This window comes from Hyla sarda, chromosome 4, assembly GCF_029499605.1.
Source record: "Hyla sarda isolate aHylSar1 chromosome 4, aHylSar1.hap1, whole genome shotgun sequence".
Classification (NCBI taxonomy): domain Eukaryota; kingdom Metazoa; phylum Chordata; class Amphibia; order Anura; family Hylidae; genus Hyla; species Hyla sarda.
The window spans coordinates 414,917,501-414,944,580 of NC_079192.1; the positions used below are offsets into that span (position 1 = coordinate 414,917,501).

The following is a 27,080-nucleotide window of genomic DNA, read 5'->3' on the forward strand; positions in this document are numbered from 1 at the left end:
TTTAATACTTAATACAGTATAACAAGACATTGTGGGCAATTGTCGCTTCCAACTTTGAGGGAACAGTTTGGGCTTGGTTCTTTTCTGTTCCAACATGGTCCATTGAGACACAGTTGGATGAGTCTGGTGTAAAAGAACTTGAACCGCCACACAGATCCCAACCAACACCTTCGGGATGAAATAAAGTGGAGATGTCGAATCAGGTCGTCTTCTCCTACATCAGTGTCTGACCTCACAGCTGGACGTATGGGCAAAAATTCCCACAGACACCTTCAAAGACTTGTTGGAAGTCTTCACAGAAGAGTGGAAGCTGTAATACCAACAAATTGGGAGCGACTCCATATTATGTCTATGGATATAGAATGGGATGTCCTAAAAGCTTCTGATTGTGTAATGTGTAGGTGTCCCAATATAACAAAGTCGCAAGAATGGCCCCTCCACGAGAATAACCCTCAAAGGCAAAGGAAAAAACTGAAAGTTTGGGTGTGAAGAACCATGCGTAGATTGAAACGTAGCATTGAGCGATCACAATGATGATGACTGACACGAAGATGTCGCCTGGAGGAGGGCGATGGCGTCAGAGCCGATTCTAGCAGAGGGTCCTGTCACTGTCCGGACGTAATGACATTAATATGTGCTAATGTCTGACCTTTCCTGTGACAGATCTAGATGGTGTGTTTGTCGCACTCCGCACCCGGCCAAGCGCCCATTACCCGCCGCGCTGAGGAACTGATTCTAATTGTTATTGATTAACCTACTTTACAGCAAAGACGGAAGACATGTAAATACAGGGTTGTATGTACACGTGCACCTTTAAGACAGCAACCCCCTATAGGTGACAGTATAGTTAGTATGTGACAGTATATAGGATGCAGTGTACATAGTATATGACAGTGTATTGGACACAGTGTATACAGTATATGATGATGTATAGGTGCAGTGTATATAGTATATGATGATGTATAGGAGCAGTGTATACAGTATATGATGGTGTATAGGTGCAGTGTATACATTATATGATGATGTATAGGAGCAGTGTATACAGTATATGATGGTGTATAGGAGGCAGTGTATACAGTATATGATGGTGTATAGGTGCAGTGTATACATTATATGATGATGTATAGGAGCAGTGTATACAGTATATGATGGTGTATAGGAGGCAGTGTATACAGTATATGATGATGTATAGGAGCAGTGTATACAGTATATGATGGTGTATAGGTGCAGTGTATACATTATATGATGATGTATAGGAGCAGTGTATACAGTATATGATGATGTATAGGAGGCAGTATGTATAGTATATGATGTATAGGGGCAGTGTATATAGTATATGATGTATAGGAGCAGTGTATACAGTGCATGATGATGTATAGTGGCAGTGTATATAGTATATGATATATAGGGGCAGTGTATACAGTATATGATGGTGTATAGGAGGCAGTGTATACAGTATATGATGATGTATAGGGGCAGTGTATATAGTATATGATGTATAGGGGCAGTGTATATAGTATATGATGGTGTATAGGAGGCAGTGTATACAGTATATGATAATGTATAGGAGCAGTGTATACAGTATATGATGATGTATAGGAGCAGTGTATACAGTATATGATGATGTATAGGGGCAGTGTATATAGTATATGATTGTGTATAGGAGCAGTGTATACAGTATATGATGATGTATAGGAGGCAGTGTATACAGTATATGATGATGTATAGGAGCAGTGTATACAGTATATGATGGTGTATAGGGGCAGTGTATACAGTATATGATGGTGTATAGGAGGAAGTGTATATAGTAGATGATGATGTATAGGGGCAGTGTATACAGTATATGATGATGTATAGGAGGCAGTATGTATAGTATATGATGTATAGGAGGCAGTGTATACAGTATATGATGTATAGGGGCGGCGTATACAGTATATGATGGTGTATAGGAGGCAGTATGTATAGTATATGATGTATAGGAGCAGTGTATACAGTATATGATGTATAGGAGCAGTGTATACAGTATATTATGATGTATAGGGGCAGTGTATATAGTATATGATTGTGTATAGGAGCAGTGTATACAGTATATGATGATGTATAGGGGCAGTGTATACAGTATATGATGATGTATAGGAGCAGTGTATACAGTATATGATGGTGTATAGGTGCAGTGTATACAGTATATGATGTATAGGAGCAGTGTATATAGTATACAATGATGTATAGGGGCAGTGTATACAGTATATGATGTATAGGGGCGGTGTATACAGTATATGATGATGTATAGGAGGCAGTATGTATAGTATATGATGTATAGGAGCAGTGTATACAGTATATGATGTATAGGAGCAGTGTATACAGTATATGATGATGTATAGGAGCAGTGTATATAGTATATGATGGTGTATAGGTGCAGAGTATACAGTATATGGTGTATAGGAGCAGTGTATACAGTATATGATGGTGTATAGGAGCGGTGTATACAGTATATGATGATGTATAGGGGCAGTATGTATAGTATATGATGTATAGGGGCAGTATGTATAGTATATGATGTATAGGGGCAGTGTATATAGTATATGATGGTGTATAGGAGGCAGTATGTATAGTATATGGTGTATAGGGCAGTATATACAGTATATGATGGTGAATAGGAGGCAGTATGTATAGTATATGATGTATAGGTGCAGTGTATACAGTATATGATGTATAGGTGCAGTGTATACAGTATATGATGGTGTATAGGAGCGGTGTATACAGTATACGATGATGTATAGGAGGCAGTATGTATAGTATATGATGTATAGGGGCAGTATGTATAGTATATGATGTATAGGGGCAGTGTATATAGTATATGATGTATAGGGGCAGTGTATACAGTATATGATGATGTATAGGAGGCAGTATGTATAGTATATGATGTATAGGGGCAGTATGTATAGTATATGATGTATAGGTGCAGTGTATACAGTATATGATGTATAGGTGCAGTGTATACAGTATATGATGGTGTATAGGAGCGGTGTATACAGTATACGATGATGTATAGGAGGCAGTATGTATAGTATATGATGTATAGGGGCAGTATGTATAGTATATGATGTATAGGGGCAGTGTATATAGTATATGATGTATAGGGGCAGTGTATACAGTATATGATGATGTATAGGAGGCAGTATGTATAGTATATGATGTATAGGGGCAGTATGTATAGTATATGATGTATAGGGGCAGTGTATATAGTATATGATGGTGTATAGGGGCAGTATGTATAGTATATGGTGTATAGGGCAGTATATACAGTATATGATGGTGTATAGGAGGCAGTATGTATAGTATATGATGATGTATAGGAGGCAGTATGTATAGTATATGGTGTATAGGGGCAGTGTATATAGTATATGATGGTGTATAGGAGGCAGTATGTATAGTATATGTATAGGGGCGATGTATACAGTATATGATGTATAGGGGCAGTATATACAGTATATGATGGTGTATGGGAGGCAGTATGTATAGTATATGATGGTGTATAGGAGGCAGTATGTATAGTATATGATGTATAGGGGCAGTGTATATAGTATATGATGGTGTATAGGGGCAGTATGTATAGTATATGATGTATAGGGGCAGTGTATATAGTATATGATGTATAGGGGCAGTGTATACAGTATATGATGATGTATAGGAGGCAGTATGTATAGTATATGATGTATAGAGGCAGTATGTATAGTATATGATGTATAGGGGCAGTGTATACAGTATATGATGGTGTATAGGAGGCAGTATGTATAGTATATGATGTATAGGGCAGTGTATACAGTATATGATGGTGTATAGGAGGCAGTATGTATAGTATATGATGTATAGGAGCAGTGTATACAGTATATGATGTATAGGAGCAGTGTATACAGTATATGATGTATAGGTGCAGTGTATACAGTATATGATGGTGTATAGGTGCAGTGTATACAGTATATGATGGTGTATAGGAGCGGTGTATACAGTATATGATGATGTATAGGGGCAGTATGTATAGTATATGATGTATAGGGGCAGTATGTATAGTATATGATGTATAGGGGCAGTGTATATAGTATATGATGGTGTATAGGGGCAGTATGTATAGTATATGATGTATAGGGGCAGTATGTATAGTATATGATGTATAGGGGCAGTGTATACAGTATATGATGGTGTATAGGAGGCAGTATGTATAGTATATGATGTATAGGGCAGTGTATACAGTATATGATGGTGTATAGGAGGCAGTATGTATAGTATATGATGTATAGGAGCAGTGTATACAGTATATGATGTATAGGAGCAGTGTATACAGTATATGATGTATAGGTGCAGTGTATACAGTATATGATGGTGTATAGGTGCAGTGTATACAGTATATGATGGTGTATAGGAGCGGTGTATACAGTATATGATGATGTATAGGGGCAGTATGTATAGTATATGATGTATAGGGGCAGTATGTATAGTATATGATGTATAGGGGCAGTGTATATAGTATATGATGGTGTATAGGGGCAGTATGTATAGTATATGGTGTATAGGGCAGTATATACAGTATATGATGGTGTATAGGAGGCAGTATGTATAGTATATGATGTATAGGTGCAGTGTATACAGTATATGATGTATAGGTGCAGTGTATACAGTATATGATGTATGTATAGGTGCAGTGTATACAGTATATGATGGTGTATAGGAGCGGTGTATACAGTATACGATGATGTATAGGAGGCAGTATGTATAGTATATGATGTATAGGGGCAGTATGTATAGTATATGATGTATAGGGGCAGTGTATATAGTATATGATGTATAGGGGCAGTGTATACAGTATATGATGATGTATAGGAGGCAGTATGTATAGTATATGATGTATAGGGGCAGTATGTATAGTATATGATGTATAGGGGCAGTGTATATAGTATATGATGGTGTATAGGGGCAGTATGTATAGTATATGGTGTATAGGGCAGTATATACAGTATATGATGGTGTATAGGAGGCAGTATGTATAGTATATGATGTATAGGAGGCAGTATGTATAGTATATGATGGTGTATAGGAGGCAGTATGTATAGTATATGATGTATAGGGGCGATGTATACAGTATATGATGTATAGGGGCAGTATATACAGTATATGATGGTGTATAGGAGGCAGTATGTATAGTATATGATGTATAGGGGCAGTATGTATAGTATATGATGTATAGGGGCAGTGTATATAGTATATGATGTATAGGGGCAGTGTATACAGTATATGATGATGTATAGGAGGCAGTATGTATAGTATATGATGTATAGGGGCAGTATGTATAGTATATGATGTATAGGGGCAGTGTATATAGTATATGATGGTGTATAGGGGCAGTATGTATAGTATATGGTGTATAGGGCAGTATATACAGTATATGATGGTGTATAGGAGGCAGTATGTATAGTATATGATGTATAGGAGGCAGTATGTATAGTATATGATGGTGTATAGGAGGCAGTATGTATAGTATATGATGTATAGGGGCGATGTATACAGTATATGATGTATAGGGGCAGTATATACAGTATATGATGGTGTATAGGAGGCAGTATGTATAGTATATGATGGTGTATAGGAGGCAGTATGTATAGTATATGATGTATAGGGGCGATGTATACAGTATATGATGTATAGGGGCAGTATATACAGTATATGATGGTGTATAGGAGGCAGTATGTATAGTATATGATGTATAGGGGCAGTGTATATAGTATATGATGGTGTATAGGGGCAGTATGTATAGTATATGATGTATAGGGGCGGTGTATACAGTATATGATGATGTATAGGGGCAGTGTATATAGTATATGATGGTGTATAGGGGCAGTATGTATAGTATATGATGTATAGGGCAGTATATAAGCTATGATGCTCTGTCAGGTGCCATATATTGAATGTTGGGATGTTTTCTGTAGCACTGAGTACAATCTGGTCCCTGGTCGGTGTATACAGTATATGATGGTGTATAGGAGCGGTGTATACAGTATATGATGTATAGGGGCAGTATGTATAGTATATGATGTATAGGGGCAGTATGTATAGTATATGATGATGTATAGGAGGCAGTATGTATAGTATATGATGTATAGGGGCAGTATGTATAGTATATGATGTATAGGGGCAGTGTATATAGTATATGATGGTGTATAGGGGCAGTATGTATAGTATATGGTGTATAGGGCAGTATATACAGTGTATGATGGTGTATAGGAGGCAGTATGTATAGTATATGATGTATAGGAGGCAGTATGTATAGTATATGATGGTGTATAGGAGGCAGTATGTATAGTATATGATGTATAGGGGCGATGTATACAGTATATGATGTATAGGGGCAGTATATACAGTATATGATGGTGTATAGGAGGCAGTATGTATAGTATATGATGGTGTATAGGAGGCAGTATGTATAGTATATGATGTATAGGGGCGATGTATACAGTATATGATGTATAGGGGCAGTATATACAGTATATGATGGTGTATAGGAGGCAGTATGTATAGTATATGATGTATAGGGGCGATGTATACAGTATATGATGTATAGGGGCAGTATATACAGTATATGATGGTGTATAGGAGGCAGTATGTATAGTATATGATGGTGTATAGGAGGCAGTATGTATAGTATATGATGTATAGGGGCAGTGTATATAGTATATGATGGTGTATAGGGGCAGTATGTATAGTATATGATGTATAGGGGCGGTGTATACAGTATATGATGATGTATAGGGGCAGTGTATATAGTATATGATGGTGTATAGGGGCAGTATGTATAGTATATGATGTATAGGGCAGTATATAAGCTATGATGCTTTGTCAGGTGCCATATATTGAATGTTGGGATGTTTTCTGTAGCACTGAGTACAATCTGGTCCCTGGTCGGTGTGTTCAGTATATGATGGTGTATAGGAGCGGTGTATACAGTATATGATGTATAGGGGCAGTATGTATAGTATATGATGATGTATAGGGGCAGTATGTATAGTATATGATGGTGTATAGGGGCAGTATGTATAGTATATGATGTATAGGGCAGTATATAATCTATGATGCTCTGTCAGGTGCCATATATTGAATGTTGGGATGTTTTCTGTAGCATTGAGTACAATCTGGTCCCTGGTCGGTGTATACAGTATATGATGTATAGGGGCAGTATGTATAGTATATGATGTATAGGGGCAGTATGTATAGTATATGATGATGTATAGGGGCAGTATGTATAGTATATGATGATGTATAGGGGCAGTATGTATAGTATATGATGATGTATAGGGGCAGTATGTATAGTATATGATGTATAGGGGCAGTATGTATAGTATATGATGATGTATAGGGGCAGTATGTATAGTATATGATGTATAGGGCAGTATGTATAGTATATGATGATGTATGGGGGCAGTATGTATAGTATATGATGTATAGGGGCAGTATGTATAGTATATGATGATGTATAGGGGCAGTATGTATAGTATATGATGTATAGGGGCAGTATGTATAGTATATGATGATGTATAGGGGCAGTATGTATAGTATATGATGGTGTATAGGGGCAGTATGTATAGTATATGATGTATAGGGGCAGTGTATACAGTATATGATGGTGTATAGGGGCAGTATGTATAGTATATGATGTATAGGGCAGTATATAAGCTATGATGCTTTGTCAGGTGCCATATATTGAATGTTGGGATGTTTTCTATAGCACTGAGTACAATCTGGTCCCTGGTCGGTGTATACAGTATATGATGGTGTATAGGGGCAGTGTATACAGTATATGATGGTGTATAGGGGCAGTATGTATAGTATATGATGTATAGGGGCAGTATATAATCTATGATGCTCTGTCAGGTGCCATATATTGAATGTTGGGATGTTTTCTGTAGCACTGAGTACAATCTGGTCCCTGGTCGGTGTATACAGTATATGATGGTGTATAGGGGCAGTATATACAGTATATGATGTATAGGGCAGTATATAAGCTATGATGCTCTGTCAGGTGCCATATATTGAATGTTGGGATGTTTTCTGTAGCACTGAGTACAATCTGGTCCCTGGTCGGTGTATACAGTATATGATGGTGTATAGGGGCAGTATGTATAGTATATGATGTATAGGGCAGTATATAAGCTATGATGCTCTGTCAGGTGCCATATATTGAATGTTGGGATGTTTTCTGTAGCACTGAGTACAATCTGGTCCCTGGTCGGTGTGTTCAGTGACCTGTATGAACACTTTGCACATTTCCATCACACATGGGTCATACATGTCACATCCCAGCACTGTCAATCCTGTGGCGGGGTTGGGGTTTGCCATATATTGGGGGACACATTAGAGAATATTGGGGACCATCTCTCACACTGCCTCCCAGCACGGCCCCAGGCTCCCTCCCGTCTGCACACTCACAGAAAGGCTGCTTGTTCTACCTCTGGTTTTTTCCATTTTCTGGCTCTGCCTGGAATCACTTCTAAGGAATTTCTCTCTCTTGGGCTGAGAAGGAGTTTTTCTGGGAGCTGCGAGTGTTTGTGCTGTGTCCGGATGTGCAAATCTCAGGACCACCGGGCAGGGAGAGCAACGAAGAGGGGAGAGACCCAGCCGAGTGACATGAGGAGAGGGCAGCGAGGGGACAGAGGAGGAAGAGGACGACCATGGATGAGGAGCCAGGACCAGGGCCAGGATGGAGGAGACTGAGGTGATAGGGAGAAGACTGAGGGAGTAACCCAGCAGGAGAGACGGGGGACTGATATACTGCAGGGGTCAGGGATTACATAGATATGGGATAGATAGAGAGATACATATGAGATAGATAGATAGATATGAGATAGATAGATATGAGATAGATAGATAGATAGATATGAGATAGATAGATATGAGATAGATAGATAGATAGATAGATATGGGATAGATAGATATGGGATAGATAGATAGATAGATATGGGATAGATAGATAGATAGATATGGGATAGATAGATAGATAGATATGAGATAGATAGATAGATAGATATGAGATAGATAGATAGATAGATAGATAGATAGATATGAGATAGATAGATATGAGATAGATAGATAGATAGATATGAGATAGATAGATATGAGATAGATAGATATGGGATAGATAGAGAGATACATATGGGATAGATAGATAGATAGATAGATATGAGATAGATAGATAGATAGATAGATAGATAGATAGATAGATAGATAGATATGAGATAGATAGATAGATAGGTAGATAGATAGATAGATAGATATGAGATAGATAGATAGATAGATAGATATGGGATAGATAGATAGATAGATATGAGATAGATAGATAGATAGATAGATAGATAGATATGAGATAGATAGATAGATAGATAGATAGATAGATAGATAGATATGAGATAGATAGATAGATAGATAGATAGATAGATAGATAGATATGAGATAGATAGATATGAGATAGATAGATAGATATGAGATAGATAGATATGAGATAGATAGATAGACATGAGATAGATAGATATGAGATAGATAGATAGATATGAGATAGATAGATAGATAGATATGAGATAGGTAGATATGAGATAGATAGATAGATAGAGATGAGATAGATAGATAGATATGAGATAGATAGATAGATATGAGATAGATAGATATGAGATAGATAGATAGATAGATAGATATGAGATAGATAGATATGAGATATAGATAGATAGATAGATAGATATGAGATAGATAGATATGAGATAGATAGATAGATAGATATGAGATAGATAGATATGAGATAGATAGATATGAGATATAGATAGATAGATAGATATGAGATAGACAGAATAATAGATAGATGAGATTGAAGTTGACAAATTATATACATTTTTATTGTAGCTAAACAGGTAACAAATCTATTACCCAATCTATACAGTTCAGTTCACATGACTATCCTGACCTTTTTATTGGAGCCATGACAGGTACGACAGACCCAACCGACCCACAATGTTCACCATGTTCTCCCCGAATATAAACCAAAACCTTCCATAGGATGAAATACCATACATAGAAAATGTATAGTAAGTGCGGATATGAAGGCACAAGTGATAAAGAAGTGATAAAATGTCATATAAAATAAATACACAAATCACAGATCCCATAAAAGCGATTTTCCCAAGAAGCAAAGTTGGTAAAATCAGACGTGACCCTATAGATACATGTAAAGGAGGATAAATGTTCAGTATTTTAGGGACAATGGCCTCCTGCCCTGGACTGTTCTTCTCCCCATGGACCTGATCACTTCCTAGTTCCCTCTCTGAACTGTGACCCTGCAGTTGCCAAGCAACAGAGCTCACACTTTCCCACAATCCCCCTTCCTTACATACACAGTACTAACCAGGTAGATGTAGTTTTACTCCCATCATACATTTTCACAAATATGTATGTGGTGACCTACGGTAATGGCGGGACCACGGGGTGTGGCGGTCTAGGTGGATTGGGGAAGATGGTATTAACCCCAGGGGCAAGGAGTTGTTAACCCCTAATGTTCGTGACGCCAGAGTGTTTTTTTGGTACCGGAACCACACGAACAGTATCTCCGCTATTCCAATGGCTAGGCAGTGAAAGGAGAGTCCACAACCAAGTTATGGTTTAATGGAGGCTTTACTGAGTTCAGATTGGTGTTATTATCTTCACAGCTAGGCCAGAATCCCAGAGAGGTGTCCAGGAACACAGAAGGACCTCGCAGCTTGCTGGGACCAATTATACTTGTAATAGACTTTAGATAATTGACTGGACTGTAGATAGTAGTGACCGCACATAGACTTGACTTACTGGAATGACTGTAGATTTGAGTCCTCCAGGTACTGGTCACTTGTAATAGACTTTAGATAATTGACTGGACTGTAGATAGTAGTGACCGCACATAGACTTGACTTACTGGAATGACTGTAGATTTGAGTCCTCCAGGTGCTGGTCACTAGCACCGAGATCTCTGGTGTTTGCTGGTCTCAGTAAAGAGCACAAGTGCTAAGAGCAAAAGAGAGTGAATTGTAATGGCCGCCCGCTTATATAGAGAGGGGCTGAGCCAGAGCCCATTGGTCAAGCTGCGGGTCATGTGTTAAACTAGTGCCCTCTGGGTAACATGTGATAACATAAACATAACATGTGACATTTCACAGGTCCTTTAGACATTTATTGGAGTCCTCCAAAGGTCATTTATACTGACTATACATTGACATATTGACTATAATCCTATTACATTAAATAACACTATAATAAAAGCAGGGGAGAGACTGCAGGAGAGCCCCAGGACACCGAGGGACTTAACCTGACAGGGCCTAAGTGTAGTGCAGTACCATGTACCATACTGGGACATCTCATGTATAGTTTCCCATAATGCATCTGTTTAGACCTATTTATCTTCATTATAAAACCCCTTTAATCATTATGTATAATAAATGTGACACATCAGAGGATGATAAAACAATAAATAAGTACAATGGATATCTGCAAAAGGGGTTAAATAGATCAATGACAAAGGTGATTTGTTTTACGAGATCCTTGGTCATAAGGGGGTTAATAATGGCCCTGTCTTTCATTATATATAACAGTAACATGAGATCTTCTTGCTATTTTGTCAACAATCTAATTTATCTGTCATAATTGTCAAGATCTCTGCCGGCCATCAGTGAATGAGAACATTTATTGTTTATTATTAGAGGTTTCTAATTGGCCTAAACCAGGGCCCTGTCTACAGGGGGACACAATCTACAGGAAGGACCTACATACAGGGGGATACTATCTACAGGAAGGACCTACATACAGGGGGATACTATCTACAGGAAGGACCTACATACAGGGGGATACTATCTAAAGGAAGGACCTACTTACAGGGGGATACTATCTACAGGAAGGACCTACATACAGGGGGATACTATCTACAGGAAGGACCTACATACAGGGGGATACTATCTACAGGAAGGACCTACATACAGGGGGATACTATCTACAGGAAGGACCTACATACAGGGGGATACTATCTAAAGGAAGGACCTACTTACAGGGGGATACTATCTACAGGAAGGACCTACATACAAGGGGACACAATCTACAGGAAGGACCTACATACAGGGGGATACTATCTACAGGAAGGACCTACATACAGGGGGATACTATCTACAGGAAGGACCTACATACAGGGGGATACTATCTACAGGAAGGACCTACATACAGGGGGATACTATCTACAGGAAGGACCTACATACAGGGGGATACTATCTACAGGGAGGACCTACATACAGGGGGATACTATCTACAGGAAGGACCTACATACAGGGGGATACTATCTACAGGAAGGACCTACATACAAGGGGATACTATCTACAGGAAGGACCTACATACAGGGGGATACTATCTACAGGAAGGACCTACATACAGGGGGATACTATCTACAGGAAGGACCTACATACAGGGGGATACTATCTACAGGAAGGACCTACATACAGGGGGATACTATCTACAGGAAGGACCTACATACAGGGGCATACTATCTACAGGAAGGACCTACATACAAGGGGATACTATCTACAGGAAGGACCTACATACAGGGGGATACTTTCTACAGGAAGGACCTACATACAGGGAGATACTATCTACAGGAAGGACCTACATACAAGGGGATACTTTCTACAGGAAGGACCTACATACAGGGGGATACTATCTACAGGAAGGACCTACATACAGGGGGATACTATCTACAGGAAGGACCTACATACAGGGGGATACTATTTACAGGAAGGACCTACATACAGGGGCATACTATCTACAGGAAGGACCTACATACAAGGGGATACTATCTACAGGAAGGACCTACATACAGGGGTATACTATCTACAGGAAGGACCTACATACAGGGGGATACTATCTACAGGAAGGACCTACATACAGGGGGATACTATCTACAGGAAGGACCTACATACAGGGGGATACTATCTACAGGAAGGACCTACATACAGGGGGATACTATCTACAGGAAGGACCTACATACAGGGGGATACTAACTACAGGAAGGACCTACATACAGGGGGATACTATCTACAGGAAGGACCTACATACAGGGGCATACTATCTACAGGAAGGACCTACATACAAGGGGATACTATATACAGGAAGGACCTACATACAGGGGTATACTATCTACAGGAAGGACCTACATACAGGGGGATACTATCTACAGGAAGGACCTACATACAGGGGGATACTATCTACAGGAAGGACCTACATACAGGGGTATACTATCTACAGGAAGGACCTACATACAGGGGGATACTATCTACAGGAAGGATCTACATACAAGGGGATACTATCTACAGGAAGGACCTACATACAGGGGGATACTATCTGCAGGAAGGAAGTACATACAAGGGGATACTATCTACAGGAAGGACCTACATACAGGGAGATACTATCTACAGGAAGGACCTATATACAGGGGGATACTATCTCCAGGGAGGACCTACATACAGGGGGATATTATCTCCAGGGAGGACCTATATACAGGGGGATACTATCTACAGGAAGGACCTACATACAGGGGGATACTATCTACAGGAAGGACCTACATACAGGGGGATACTATCTACAGGGAGGACCTATATACAGGGGGATACTATCTACAGGAAGGACCTACATACAGGGGGATACTATCTACAGGAAGGACCTACATACAGGGGGATACTATATACAGGAAGGACCTACATACAAGGGGATACTATCTACAGGAAGGACCTAGATACAAGGGGATACTATATACAGGAAGGACCTATATACAAGGGATACTATCTACAGGAAGGACCTACAGGGGGATACTATCTACAGGAAGGACCTATATACAGGGGGATACTATCTACAGGAAGGACCTACATACAGGGGGATACTATATACAGGAAGGACCTACATACAGGGGGATACTATCTACAGGGAGGACCTACATACAGGGGGATACTATCTACAGGGAGGACCTACATACAGGGGGATACTATCTACAGGAAGGACCTACATACAGGGGGATACTATCTACAGGAAGTACCTACATACAAGAGGATACTATCTACAGGAAGGACCTACATACAGGGGGATACTATCTACAGGAAGGACCTATATACAAGGGGATACTATCTACAGGAAGGACCTACATACAGGGGGATACTATCTATAGGGAGGACCTACATACAGGGGGATACTATCTACAGGAAGGATCTACATACAAGGGGATACTATCTACAGGAAGGACCTACATACAGGGGGATACTATCTGCAGGAAGGAAGTACATACAAGGGGATACTATCTACAGGAAGGACCTACATACAGGGAGATACTATCTACAGGAAGGACCTATATACAGGGGGATACTATCTCCAGGGAGGACCTACATACAGGGGGATATTATCTCCAGGGAGGACCCATATACAGGGGGATACTATCTCCAGGGAGGACCTACATACAGGGGGATACTATCTCCAGGGAGGACCTACATACAGGGGGATACTATCTACAGGGAGGACCTACATACAGGGGGATACTATCTCCAGGGAGAACCTACATACAGGGGGATATTATCTCCAGGGAGGACCTACATACAGGGGGATACTATCTCCAGTGAGGACCTACATACAGGAGGATACTATGTCCAGGGAGGACCTACATACAGGGGGATACTATCTACAAAGTGGCTTACCAACAGGGAGATACTATCTGCAGGAGGGCCTATCTACAGAGGGATACTATCTACAGGGGGGCCTCCCTACAGGGGATACTAACTACAGTGGGGGCTACTTACAAGCAGATACTACCTACAGGGAGGAGCTACATACAGGGGGATACTGCTTACAGGGCCTACCTACAGGGAGGACCTACCTAAAGGAGAACGCTGCCTACCAATTACAGGAGGTCCTGCCTACAGGCATGGATACTACCTACAGGAGGGGCCTACCTAAAATATGGGACTACCTACAGGGCAATACTACCTACAGAGGGACCTGCCTATAGGTAGAGTCCTACCTACAGGGCGGACCTACCTTCATGGGGATACAACCTATAGAGAGGACCTACCTACAGGGGGATACTACCTTTAGGGAGTACCTACCTACAGCTGGATATTATCTACAGGTAGGACCAACCTATAGGGGCACCTACCTACAAAGTGAACCAAACTACCCGGGGGGAACTTATCATATATACTCGAGTATAAGCCGAGGCCCATAATTTTACCCCAAAAAAACAGGAAAAGTTATTGACTCGACTATAAGCCTAGGGTGGGAAATACATCATCCCCCCTGTCATCATCCAGACCCCCGTCATTAACACCCTCATCATCATCATCCCGTCATCATCACCCTCGTCATCACCGCCTGTCATCATCCCACCCCCCTTCATCATCACTGCCTGTCATCATCCCACCCACCCCCTTCATCATCACCGCCTGTCATCATCCCCTTATCATCCCACACCCCCCCTTCATCATCCCCTTATCATCCCACACACCCCCTTCATCATCCCCTTGTCATTATCCCACCCTCCCTTCATCATCCCCTTATCATCCCACACCCCCCTTTCATCATCCCACCCCTCCTTCATCATCCCCTTGTCATTACCCCACCCCCCCTTCATCATCCCCTTGTCATCATCCCACATCATCATCCCCTTGTCATCATCACACCCCCCCCCTTCATCATCACCACATGTCATCAGCCCCCCCACCCCTTCATCGTCACCGCTTGTCAATGTCTGATACAGTGGTCTTCAGCCTGTTGACCTTCAGCCATCGGCTGTCCGGGCTTGCTGTGAGTTGTAGTTTTGAAACATCTGGAGGTCCGCAGGTTGAAGACCACTGCGGCCTTCGACATCATCCAGCCCCCCCCCCCCTCTCACCCCCTTTAGTTCTGTACTCACCTCCGCTCGGCAGGACGTTAGGGTGCGCTGGTCTGAGCCATCTGTGCCGCAGGGACCATCTGGTGCGGAGGGATAGTCGTTCCGGGCTGTCCATCTTCACCGGGGGGGGCCTCTTCTCCGCGCTTCGGGCCCGGAATAGAGACGTTGCCTTGACGACGACGCACAGGGACGTTACTCATGAACGTCCCTGTGCGTCGTCGTCAAGGCAACATGACTATTCCAGGGCCGGGCCCGAAGCGCGGAGAAGAGGCCCCCCCCTGTGAAGATGGACAGCCCGGAACGACTATCCCTCCGCACCAGATGGTCCCTGCGGCACAGATGGCTCAGACCAGCGCACCCTAACGTCCTGCCGAGCGGAGGTGAGTACAGAACTAAAGGGGTGAGAGGGGGGGGGGCTGGATGATGTCGAAGGCCGCAGTGGTCTTCAACCTGCGGACCTCCAGATGTTTCAAAACTACAACTCCCAGCAAGCCCAGACAGCCGATGGCTGCCCGGGCTTGCTGGGAGTTGTAGTTTTGAAACATCTGGAGGTCCGCAGGTTGAAGACCACTGAGGGCGGAGAGTTCACTCGAGTATAAACCGAGGGGGGTGTTTTCAGCACGAAAAATCATGCTGAAAAACTCGGCTTATACTCGAGTATATACGGTATGTACTTTTTGGAAGCCTATCTACCAACTGATTGGGACACCAAGGGGGGCATTATTCCTTTTTGGGGGCTATAGTTGCTGGAAATCCTAAGATGTTTATCCAGCAGGTTTTGCAGAGACGAGTCGTGTCTGGGAGAAATCATCCTGGCTATCTGGGCCTCATGGAGAAATAAAGGGAAAGTGACTCAAATCAGAGAAGACGTCACCTGTGAATCACCGGATATAACTGCACTGTCTGTAGTGGTAGTGTTAGAGGTCATGGTGTGGCGGTATTTTTTTTTTTTGCCATTATGTAGTTATATAATTGGTAATATAATTTTGTGTATAGGGGAACTTTTCAAGTAGCGGTATGGTAAATAAGTGACATGCAACTTACTGACGTGTACTCCACAAGGAAAACGCTTCATGTATTGGCCCCACTGAATGAATACCATACAATCACCGTGTAACCCTGGTCTGACCATGTGTAGTCGCTGCTCTCCTTGTCCTCCTCAGCCCCGTTTCTGCAGAGTTTCTTCCCGCACGTCCGCTCTGCCGCAGAACATAGTTTGTTTCTTTTTCCTAACTTGGGATTTCCTTTGTTTTGTTCTCATCAGAAAAAGAATTTTCATTAATCCAGTTTTTGGCTCAGATCAGTTTTCTCTGGATGAAGACGCTAATAAGATCTGAGCCGACCGCAGGTGTGAGGGTCGGGAGTTGAGGGCGGTATCTCAGGTGCACAGTGAGGGAGTCCGGGGCAAGATGGGGGAAGAGTTCACCATAGGCGTTTTCAGCAAGTGGTTCAACTAAGATGGAAGTCTAGGAGCAGACTTTAAAGGGGCACTCCGCTGCTAAGCTTTTGGAACAAACTGTTCTGAACGCTGGAGTCGGCGCCGGGAGCTCGTAATGTCATGACTCCGCCCCCTCATAACGTCACACCCCACCCCCTCAACGCAAGTCTATGGGAGGGGGCGTGACAGCCATCACACCCCCTCCCATAGACTTGCATTGAGGGGGCGGGGTGTGACGTCATGAGGGGGCAGGGCTATGACATCTTGAGCTCCCAGCGCCGGCTCCAGCGTTCGGAACAGTTTGTTCCAAATGCTGAGCAGCGGAGTACCCCTGAATATTGTATTGAGACTTGTATTGAAGGGGCGGGCCGTGACGTCTCGAGGGGCGGAGCCGTGACGTAACGATGCTACGGTCCCTGTATTGCCCGTCATTACTCGCAAAGCGAACTAGCTCTGTGCTGTAATTAGAGCGCGGTGCCGCAGTGGCGATCCCGGGGGTCCCCAGCAGCGGGACCCCGGCGATCTGACATCTTATCCCCTATTCTTTGGATAGGGGATAAGATGTCTAGGGGCGGAGTACCCCTTTAAGCTAACAATCGAGTTTACAAGTTTTTATATCCTTAGCTGAATGGCAGCAGTTTTTCCAATGGTTTACAGCTTCAGTCTTAAACTATTGACCCTCCATTCCCTTCACTTATACAAGTGTCTATAGTCCTGCAAAAAAGATTATCAGTGAGAGGCTAGGTTACCCATGGGTTCCCTGTAACAGCAGAACACAACACTATGGAAAGTAGAAGTATTGCCGCTCCTAATTGTGCGTTGCGTGCCATATAGTAAAGCACATGAAAAACTTCTTCACGGTCACTTAACGTGTTCGTTTTGCGGTTATATGAGGCACTGCATGCATTGGTCTTTATTCTTAAAGTAGAGAAGTCATTAATTATAACTTTTTGTGAATTGGGACATTTAAACTTGCTGATTTTTTTTTTTTTTATTCCAATCTAAATTTAGTAGGAGTTGGAGTCGATGCATTGTTTGCCAACTCCGACTCCAGGTACCCAAAAATTTGTCCGACTCCTCGACTCCACAGCCCTGGTTATATCCTGTATTATACTCCAGAGCTGCACTCAGATGAGTGGCCCCTGTGCCGGCTATGAGGGCCGGTATCGGAGGCCTCGCTCTCTGGGGTCAGGTTTAGTCCGTCCAGGAACAGACTCAGCACCAAACGCCTGAAAACAGAGCGATGTTTATAGAGCAAACAGCAGCAGCGGCCATGTTTTCTGAGCACTTTCCTCTATTGCTCTTGGGGGTCAGATCACTAGTCTGGGGCTGTGGAGGAAGGAGAGATAAACACTTTGAAGTGGACGCACATATAAACACCAGGATCTGCCGCTGCTTTCTCTGAAAATACCGAAAACCTTAGAACCGCCGCTCTGTATGTGAGACCATACGAGTCAGCGCAAAGGTAAGACCCCCGAATAACCCCCCGCACTGTGAGACTTCCCATAACACTCCCCACCCCATCACCTAAGACATCTCACACCTGCTACACCCACCACATTATACATACAACTGGCCTGCAGACAGTGTCATATGCAACAAGCTTAGATACACAACAGAGAGTATCACACACAGCTGGTTTGCATACAACAGTCCTGCACTCAGTATCACACAATACAGGCTTAGATACACAACAGAGAGTATCATATAAAACCAGGATTATATATAACAGTCCTGCAGACAGTATCACACATGATAGGATTAGATACACAACAGATTGTATCACATAAGGACAGGTTTATAGACAACAGTTCTGAAGACAGTATCACACATGATAGGCTTAGATACATAACAGATGATATCACATAAGACCAACTTTATATACAACAGTTCTGCCAACAGTATCACACATGATAGGCTTAGATACACAACAGAAAGCATCATATAAGACCAGTTTTATATACAACAGTCCTGCAGACAGTATCACACATGATAGACTTAGATACACAATAGAAAACATCATATAAGACCAGTTTTATATACAACAGTCCTGCAGACACATGATAGGCTTATATACACAACATGGAGTATCTCCCACAATAAAAAGTATCACATATGACCAGGTGTATATACAACAGTTCTGCAGATAGTATCACATGATAGGCTTAGATACACAGCAGCGAAAATAACACATGATAGTGTGGTGAGGGTGTGATGAGGGCAGACTGAATTACCCTAGGGGCAGATGGCATTAACCCTTGTGTTCATGACGCCAGGGCATGGTTTAACCTCTTTACCACCTGAAGGTATACCATTGGATCCTGGGCTAGTCACGGGGGCAAATAATGACTCTGAGGCCAAGTTACTGAACAACAGTAGCTTTACTGAGTCGAACAGATGTAACAGTCTATACAGCTTGACCAGGCCCACGGAGGTGACCAGTGACTTCACCACAGGGCTTACTGGGACTTATGGTGGACTGGGACAATTTGATGCAGGGCCACGCTGACTTGAGACAGATTGAGTTGGACTGACTTGACTAGGACTGACTAGACAGACTTCACCCATTTGTAGCTTACCAGATTTTGACTTTCATCTGTGGGGTGCGGATTCGTTGCTGTGTGGTAGACTTTGGGACTTCTTAGGACACCAGACACTCTCTCCGGGCCTTGACCTTGCTGCGCTCGGTAGAGAAGAGCACAAGAGACAGCTCAGTGGACAGTCCACACACAATACGCTTAGATACACCTGCACAGCAGGATGTATCACCCAGGGCTTATATGGGGGAGAATCTGGAGGGGTCCCATAGGTCACCCTGTAGGTCACTGATACCTTCCTTGGTTACAACACATAGCAACATTACTTAAAGGTGTATAACAATATATGTACATTACAATACATAACATAGGCACTGCTTAACTAGTTAGGGCACATAGGTGAAGGGGGGCTCAGGGGTCACCGAATGGAGTCTGCCTGACAGGGCAACAAGGGTACAGGGGTGCAACTCCTGTACTGGGCCACCACAATAGGCTTAGATACAGTGATTCATTAAATGTCTGGCTTAGGTACAGCAGTTCAGCTGACAGTATCACAATAAAGGCTTATGTACACAACACAGTATAACACATGGCAAACGTTGATGCAGCATCTCAGCAGACAGTATCACAAGGTTTAGATACGACACCTCTGCAGTCATTAGTACACATGGACAGGCTTCGATGCAGCGGTTTACCAAACAATATCACACTAAGGGCTTAGATACAAAACAGATGGTTTCACACGTGATAAACTTAGAGATAGTGGCTGGCCATACAGTATCATACAGTATATGATAGGCTTAGATACACAGCATTGAGTATAACACATGATAGGCTTAGACACAGCAGCTCAGCGGACAGTCCACACACAATACGCTTAGATACACCTGCACAGCAGGATGTATCACACAGCCCTGAGGTCTAACACTTTGTACTACAGTACGGAGCTGTGGTGTCTTCACCACTAGAGATTTGGAGGAGACATCAGACAATACTTAGGAAGGTTTGTAGAAGATCCTGTGGCCCAGGTTGTGGTTGCGTCATGTGTACAGGGGCTTAGCGCGGCTGACAAGGAGGGTTGACGTGTTTGCGTGTGAGTAGTAACCACATTGGGTGAAAGGTTTGGTGTACCATGGAGATGATCCTTGTGGTTTGATATAATAATAGTTGAGTTGATGATGATGTCACATTAGTCCAAGTTCCTGAATACGAGATTAGATAAATTGGTGGGTGAAAGGTCATCATTAAGGGGAACAGTAAGGAGCACCTGATGATGACGAGGACTATAAGAATTTCTGTATAATTTATAATCACTAGATAAACTTCCTATGACCCTGTAAGGTCTGTAATGTCTCTCCAGGACTATGCCTCTTTATCTTAAGTCATCTATACCAGAGGTCCCCAACCAAATCCTCGTGGCCCACCAGCAGTGAAAAATTAAAAACCTGGATTATTGGTAGGCCTTGAGAACTGGGTTGGAGACCTTTGATCTATACACTGTCCTCCTCAATGTTCTTTCTGAAAACAACTGGAGACAAACTGGAGATGGAGAAGTCCAGGTATGGAGAAAACATGTACCAAAATGCTTCCCCCAAGGAAGACGTGCTGCCTGGAGCAAGTCCTCAAGTCAACTTATGAATGGTGTACACATGGAACCCACAGAGGGAAGAGACAAGTTATAAGATGCTTACCAGATTCTACAGTTGCTCTAGATGAGGCCTCCAAGTGGCACAGGATATTTTCTAGCCTTCTGACTGGCACTTTCAGGACCACAAAGACAAATAGCACATGTTATAATCTATTCTACAGGTCCCGTTGACACATTTAAAGCCCACAAAGTGGATCAGACAATAGAATAGGGCTTTGTGCCACTCGGGTTGGCATTAGCTAAGTAGCCTCCTTGTTTTCACCCACAAACTTCTATGAGTATCAAGCTTTGGTTGCAGGGGGCTACCAGTTTACTGGGAACAGGGCCAGATTAAGGCTGCCTGGAAGACGGAGCACTTCATTATGATGCCCCCCCCCCCGACAGTTCCCCCACATTAGGTGCAGTATAGTTCCCCCGCATTAGGTTGGCAGTATAGTTCCCCCACATTAGGTGCAGTATAGTTCCCTCAAGTTAGGTTGGCAGTATAGTTCCCCCACATTAGGTTGTAGTTCCCCCACATTAGGTTGGCAGTATAGTTCCCCCACATTAGGTTGGCAGTATAGTTCCCGCACATTAGGTTGGCAGTATAGTTCCCCCACATTTGGTTGGCAGTATAAGTCCCCGCACATTAGGTTGGCAGCATAGTTCCCCCGCATTAGGTTGGCAGTATAGTTCCCCCGCATTTGGTTGGCATTATAAGTCCCCGCACATTAGGTTGCCAGTATAAATCCCTGCACATTAGGTTGGCAGTACAGTTCCCCCACATTAGGTGCAGTACAGTTCCCCCACATTAGGTGCAGTATAGTTCACCACATTAGGTGCACTATAGTTCCCCCACATTAGGTGCAGAATAGTTCCCAACATTAGGTGCAGTATAGTTCCCCACATTAGGTGCAGTATAGTTCCCCACATTAGGTGCAGTATAGTTCCCCCACATTAGGTGCAGTACAGTTCCCCCACATTAGGTGTAGTACAGTTCCCCCACATTAGGTGCAGTATAGTTCCCCACATTAGGTGCAGTATAGTTCCCCCATATTAGGTGCAGTATAGTTCCCCCATATTAGGTGCAGTATAGTTCCCCCACATTAGGTGCAGTATAGTTCCCCCCACATTAGGTGCAGTAAAGTTCTCCACATTAGGTGCAGTATAGTTTCCCCCCATTAGGTGCAGTATAGCTCTCCCCATTAGGTGCAGTATAGCTCCCCACATTAGGTGCAGTATAGTTCCCCACATTAGGTGCAGTATAGTTCCCCCCATATTAGGTGCAGTATAGTTCCCCCATATTAGGTGCAGTATAGTTCCCCCACATTAGGTGCAGTATAGTTCCCCCACATTAGGTGCAGTATAGTTCCCCCACATTAGGTGCAGTAAAGTTTTCCACATTAGGTGCAGTATAGTTTCCCCCCATTAGGTGCAGTATAGCTCTCCCCATTAGGTGCAGTATAGCTCCCCACATTAGGTGCAGTACAGTTCCCCACATTAGGTGCAGTATAGTTCCCCCACAGACATACAGCCTTCAGCCATATACAGCATATGGTTGGAGGCTGTATGCCTCTTTACTGCCCCACTTCAGTGTTCTGACCACCGCTCAACCGGTCCGGGGACCCCGGGGTCACGATCTACTGCTATGGCCTATGGGCCATAGCAGTAGGTCCCGGGACCAGAGGAGCGGAAGTCAAAACACTAAAGATGACGTGCCGCTGGATACTTACCATGCGCGCGTCCTCCTCACTGCTCCACTCTGCTTCTCTCCTATGGGCGTCTCTGCGTGCGCTACCTCCCGGCGGCCCCTCTGTTTTTAAAGTTAACGCGGGGGCCGCCACAGAGAGGTAACCGCTGGGACATCCTTGTGTCCTGAAAAGATTTTTTGGGACACAGGGATGTCCCGAATGTGACATGGGCCCCCTACGGGCCCGCGACCTGGAGCAGGCACTCCATGAGCGCCAATGAAGATCCGTCCCTGACTGGGAATGGTCCCGGTATAAATGGTGTCTGGCTCAGCAGACCAAGATACACTTGTGCATGGCACGGGGGGGGGGGGGGGGGGGGGGGGCAGAAATGAACCTAGCTACTTGTGTTGGACAGGTAACATATGTGCATAGTCAGAAGCAGGCAAACAGGTTGGGGTGGGCAGCACAAGTCCATAGTCAAGCAGGCAGAGGTCAAACACAGGAAAAGCCAACAAGGCACAAGGGAGCAGTTATAAATGGAGTCAACAAGGCACGCTGGGGTCATACAGAACGCATGCATGAATGCACATTTACTAAGACTAAATCATCTTATTGCTCAGACTAGGTGGAACTGTCATATATACCAGGTGATCACAGTTGATTGGCAGGGGACAGTTTTGGGAGCACACAATGGCACGCACGCACCATATGGGCAGAGCCAGGAACAGCAGGCAACAGATGGGCAGTGGGAGCAGAGAGAAACTGCTGCGATATGGGCTGGAGGACATGAACTGTCGGAGTTACAGCTTTATCTTTGGTGTCATCTACTCACGATAGCTTCTCTATAAGTCATTGCTCAACCCCTTTAAGAGTTTTGAAATACAACTAGAAATATTAGCCAAACCAGAAGCCTTTCGGAAAGGATGATAATCCCCATACTACACCATATCTGGTGATCAAGGTTGTTTCTTCCTGGCTTCCAGTTCCTTCTACATTTGGGTTACATTTTGGTTGTTCCGGTTCCTGACTATGTTTCTTCCTTGTCCTCCAGATACTATGAAAATAAAACAAAGTCCAGTTCACCTCCTGAGATGTTCTCTGCACAGATTCGGCAATCAGACTCTGGTGTTTTGTATCAGCAAAAAACACAAAATAATCCAGCAGTTTCAAAAGAGCAACGGTTTTATTTCCAAATCTTGTAGGATAGAACCTTGCAGCAGCTTTACGACACAAAGGACCACATCTTGACATGTTTCGAGCGCATGCGCTCTTTGTCAAAGTATACACAGACTCACACACATCGTGGTTAAATGCTGATATACACAGATGCACTTAATTAAAAGTTAATTGTGAACCAGCCCCTGGATAGGAGGAAGGAACTGCATAGTAATGCACATAGAAACATTTAAAAACTGTGTGAACGTTGGTCTACATTAGTTCAAGTTCATGATCGCTGGTAGAAAATGATTTTGTACATATATAAATGTGTGAATGAATCACCATGTTCAAATGCTGCCGGCTCCTAGTTACTTCCTATATGTCTCCCATATCGCTATGATAAAATTATCGCAAGGGGAAGGAATATATGTGTGAACAAGAACATGCCTGGCTGAGACAGGAGAAAATAGACAAAATAAATGAGAGGAGAGATATTGCAAACCAAATTGATAAAAACAACGTGATGTTTGAATAAATGGACATGAGTAAGCATGAATGGATGATATAGGCGACCTCCTCCCCGGTTGGAGGGGGGGCGTCTCTCTCATACCACTTTTTGTTGCATATATTAACAACAACTCCTTTAATTTCAGATTTACTTCTGAGCAGCATTCATGGATTTGTGATTGAGGGGTGTTCAGGGACGGCCCATTATAACTTCCACTTACTGTAAGCCTCTGTTGGGTAATACTATTCTCAGGGCGGACAGTAGACACGTGCATACAGTAACCGCATCTTAAATTATGTCAGGAGGACAGCAGCCCTCAAAGACAGGAACACTTTACTCACAAAAAAGAATAGGACAGTTCAGAATGTTGGGAACGAAACATCTGGCCCTGTACTAAGTATAAACTATACTGCACAGTTTAATAGCATTAAAGGAAAACTGTCAGCTTGCTCCCCCCGCACTAACCAGCGATACTGGCTGGTAGTACGGGGGACGCTGATCAGTTTGATGCCTACTGTGCCCGAAGCCAACCCACCGTTCGGCCGAAATCTTCAATTTTCTGTATATGCTAATTAGGTGCTAACTGGCACAGGCTGGGTTACTGGCACTCTGACATCAGCGCCGCTTGTCTCCAGCGCCGCCCATCTCATTAATATTCCTCCCCTCCCTCCGCCTCTCCCTCTTTATTACAGAGCACGGAGAAGAAGGAGAGGCGAAAGGAGGGAAGGAATAAGGCTGTCCAGGCATGCTTGGAGTTGTAGTTCTGCAAAAACTGGAGGCACCATGGTTTGGAAACCCTTCTCTACAGCCTAGCTCAGCTGAAAGGAAAGGGAGCTGAAATACGAAACTTAAAGGGGGTATTCCAGTGAAAAACAACTTTTTTCATATCAATTGGCTTCAGAAAGTTAAACAGATTTGTAAATGATGTACTCAAGTAGAAAACAGACATGGTCGCACATCTACAATCTTGTATAATGATCCAATTGCTTCTCAGCATAATTTCAAAAACTAACAGGTTGTTAGTATATACGTTTTGATCAAAAAGTACAAGCGCACTCGCCACGTCAAGGCCACCTACTTAGAGTGGGTCCCCAACGTCCCTAGCATAAAATGGCGTAGCACTGGGCGGCGACCACCACCGCCGCGACACCAGTGCCCACAGGGGGAACGACCCACTGGCAGAGCGGCTCCAATGCCACTCAAACCAGTTCATGGGTTGCACCCCCCACATCCCCCCCCCCCCCGCAGACACGATGCCACAGCTGCAATGGACGCCGCACAGCACCACACCAGTGTGAACAAGGTGTTATAGCACACTTACCATGCTCTCCCAGTCAGACTGGGAGGCTGCTAGGAAAGAAATGGCCCATGTGTAGCTAACTACTATTTATATAGGGTTGGGCTGAGGGGGTGGGGAAGAGTGCAGACAACATGTAAAAAAAAAAAAAAGGAGGGGATAGAAAACACAGTGTGTACTCAAGTAGAAAACAGAAGCAATTGGATCATTGTGCAAGATTGTAGATGTGCACCATGTCTGTTTTCTACTTGAGTACACATTGTGTTTTCTATCCCCTCTTTTATTTATTTATTTTTTTGTTTTAACATGTTGTCTGCACTCTTCCCCACCCCCTCAGCCCAACCCTATATAAGTAGTAGTTAGCTACACATGGGCCTTTTCTTTCCTCGCAGCCTCCCAGTTTGACTGGGAGAGCATGGTAAGTGAGCTGTAGCATCCTGTTCACACTGGTGTGGTGCTGTGCGGTGTTCGTTGCTGCCGTGGCGCCGTGTCTGCGGGGGGGTGCGACCCATGGACTGGTTTGAGTGGCGCTGGGGCCGCTCTGCCAGTGGGTCGTTCCCCCTGTGGGCACTGGTGTCGCGGCGGTGGTGGTCGCCGCCCGGTGCTGCACCATTTTATGCTAGGGACGTTAGGGACCCACTCTAAATAGGTGGCCTTGACGTGGCGAGTGGGCTTGTACTTTTTGATCAAAACATATATACTAACAACCTGTTAGTTTTTGAAATTATGCTGAGAAGCAATTAGATCATTATACAAGATTGTAGATGTGCACCATGTCTGTTTTCTACTTGAGTACAGATTTGTAAATTACTTCTATTAAAAAATCTTAATCCTACCAGTACTTATCAGCTGCT

General features: G+C 43.4%; 1 protein-coding gene across 22 annotated transcripts in view; it reads right to left on the reverse strand.

Moving 5' to 3' along the window:
• Window positions 1–27,080, reverse strand: part of LOC130267707 (uncharacterized) — a 382,496-nt gene that overhangs the window by 111,582 nt on the left and 243,834 nt on the right. For 13 of the 22 annotated variants that reach the window (XM_056517804.1, XM_056517803.1, XM_056517802.1 and 10 more), the window contains 3 exons: window positions 21,637–21,705; window positions 21,077–21,147; window positions 19,988–20,086 (listed from right to left, as the gene is read on the reverse strand). The exons of 2 other annotated variants lie outside the window; for them this stretch is intronic. In XM_056517804.1, coding sequence (XP_056373779.1) covers window positions 19,988–20,086; window positions 21,077–21,147; window positions 21,637–21,705 — 239 coding nt within the window. 7 more of the 22 variants (XR_008843253.1, XR_008843249.1, XR_008843248.1 and 4 more) reach the window with 3 other exon arrangements.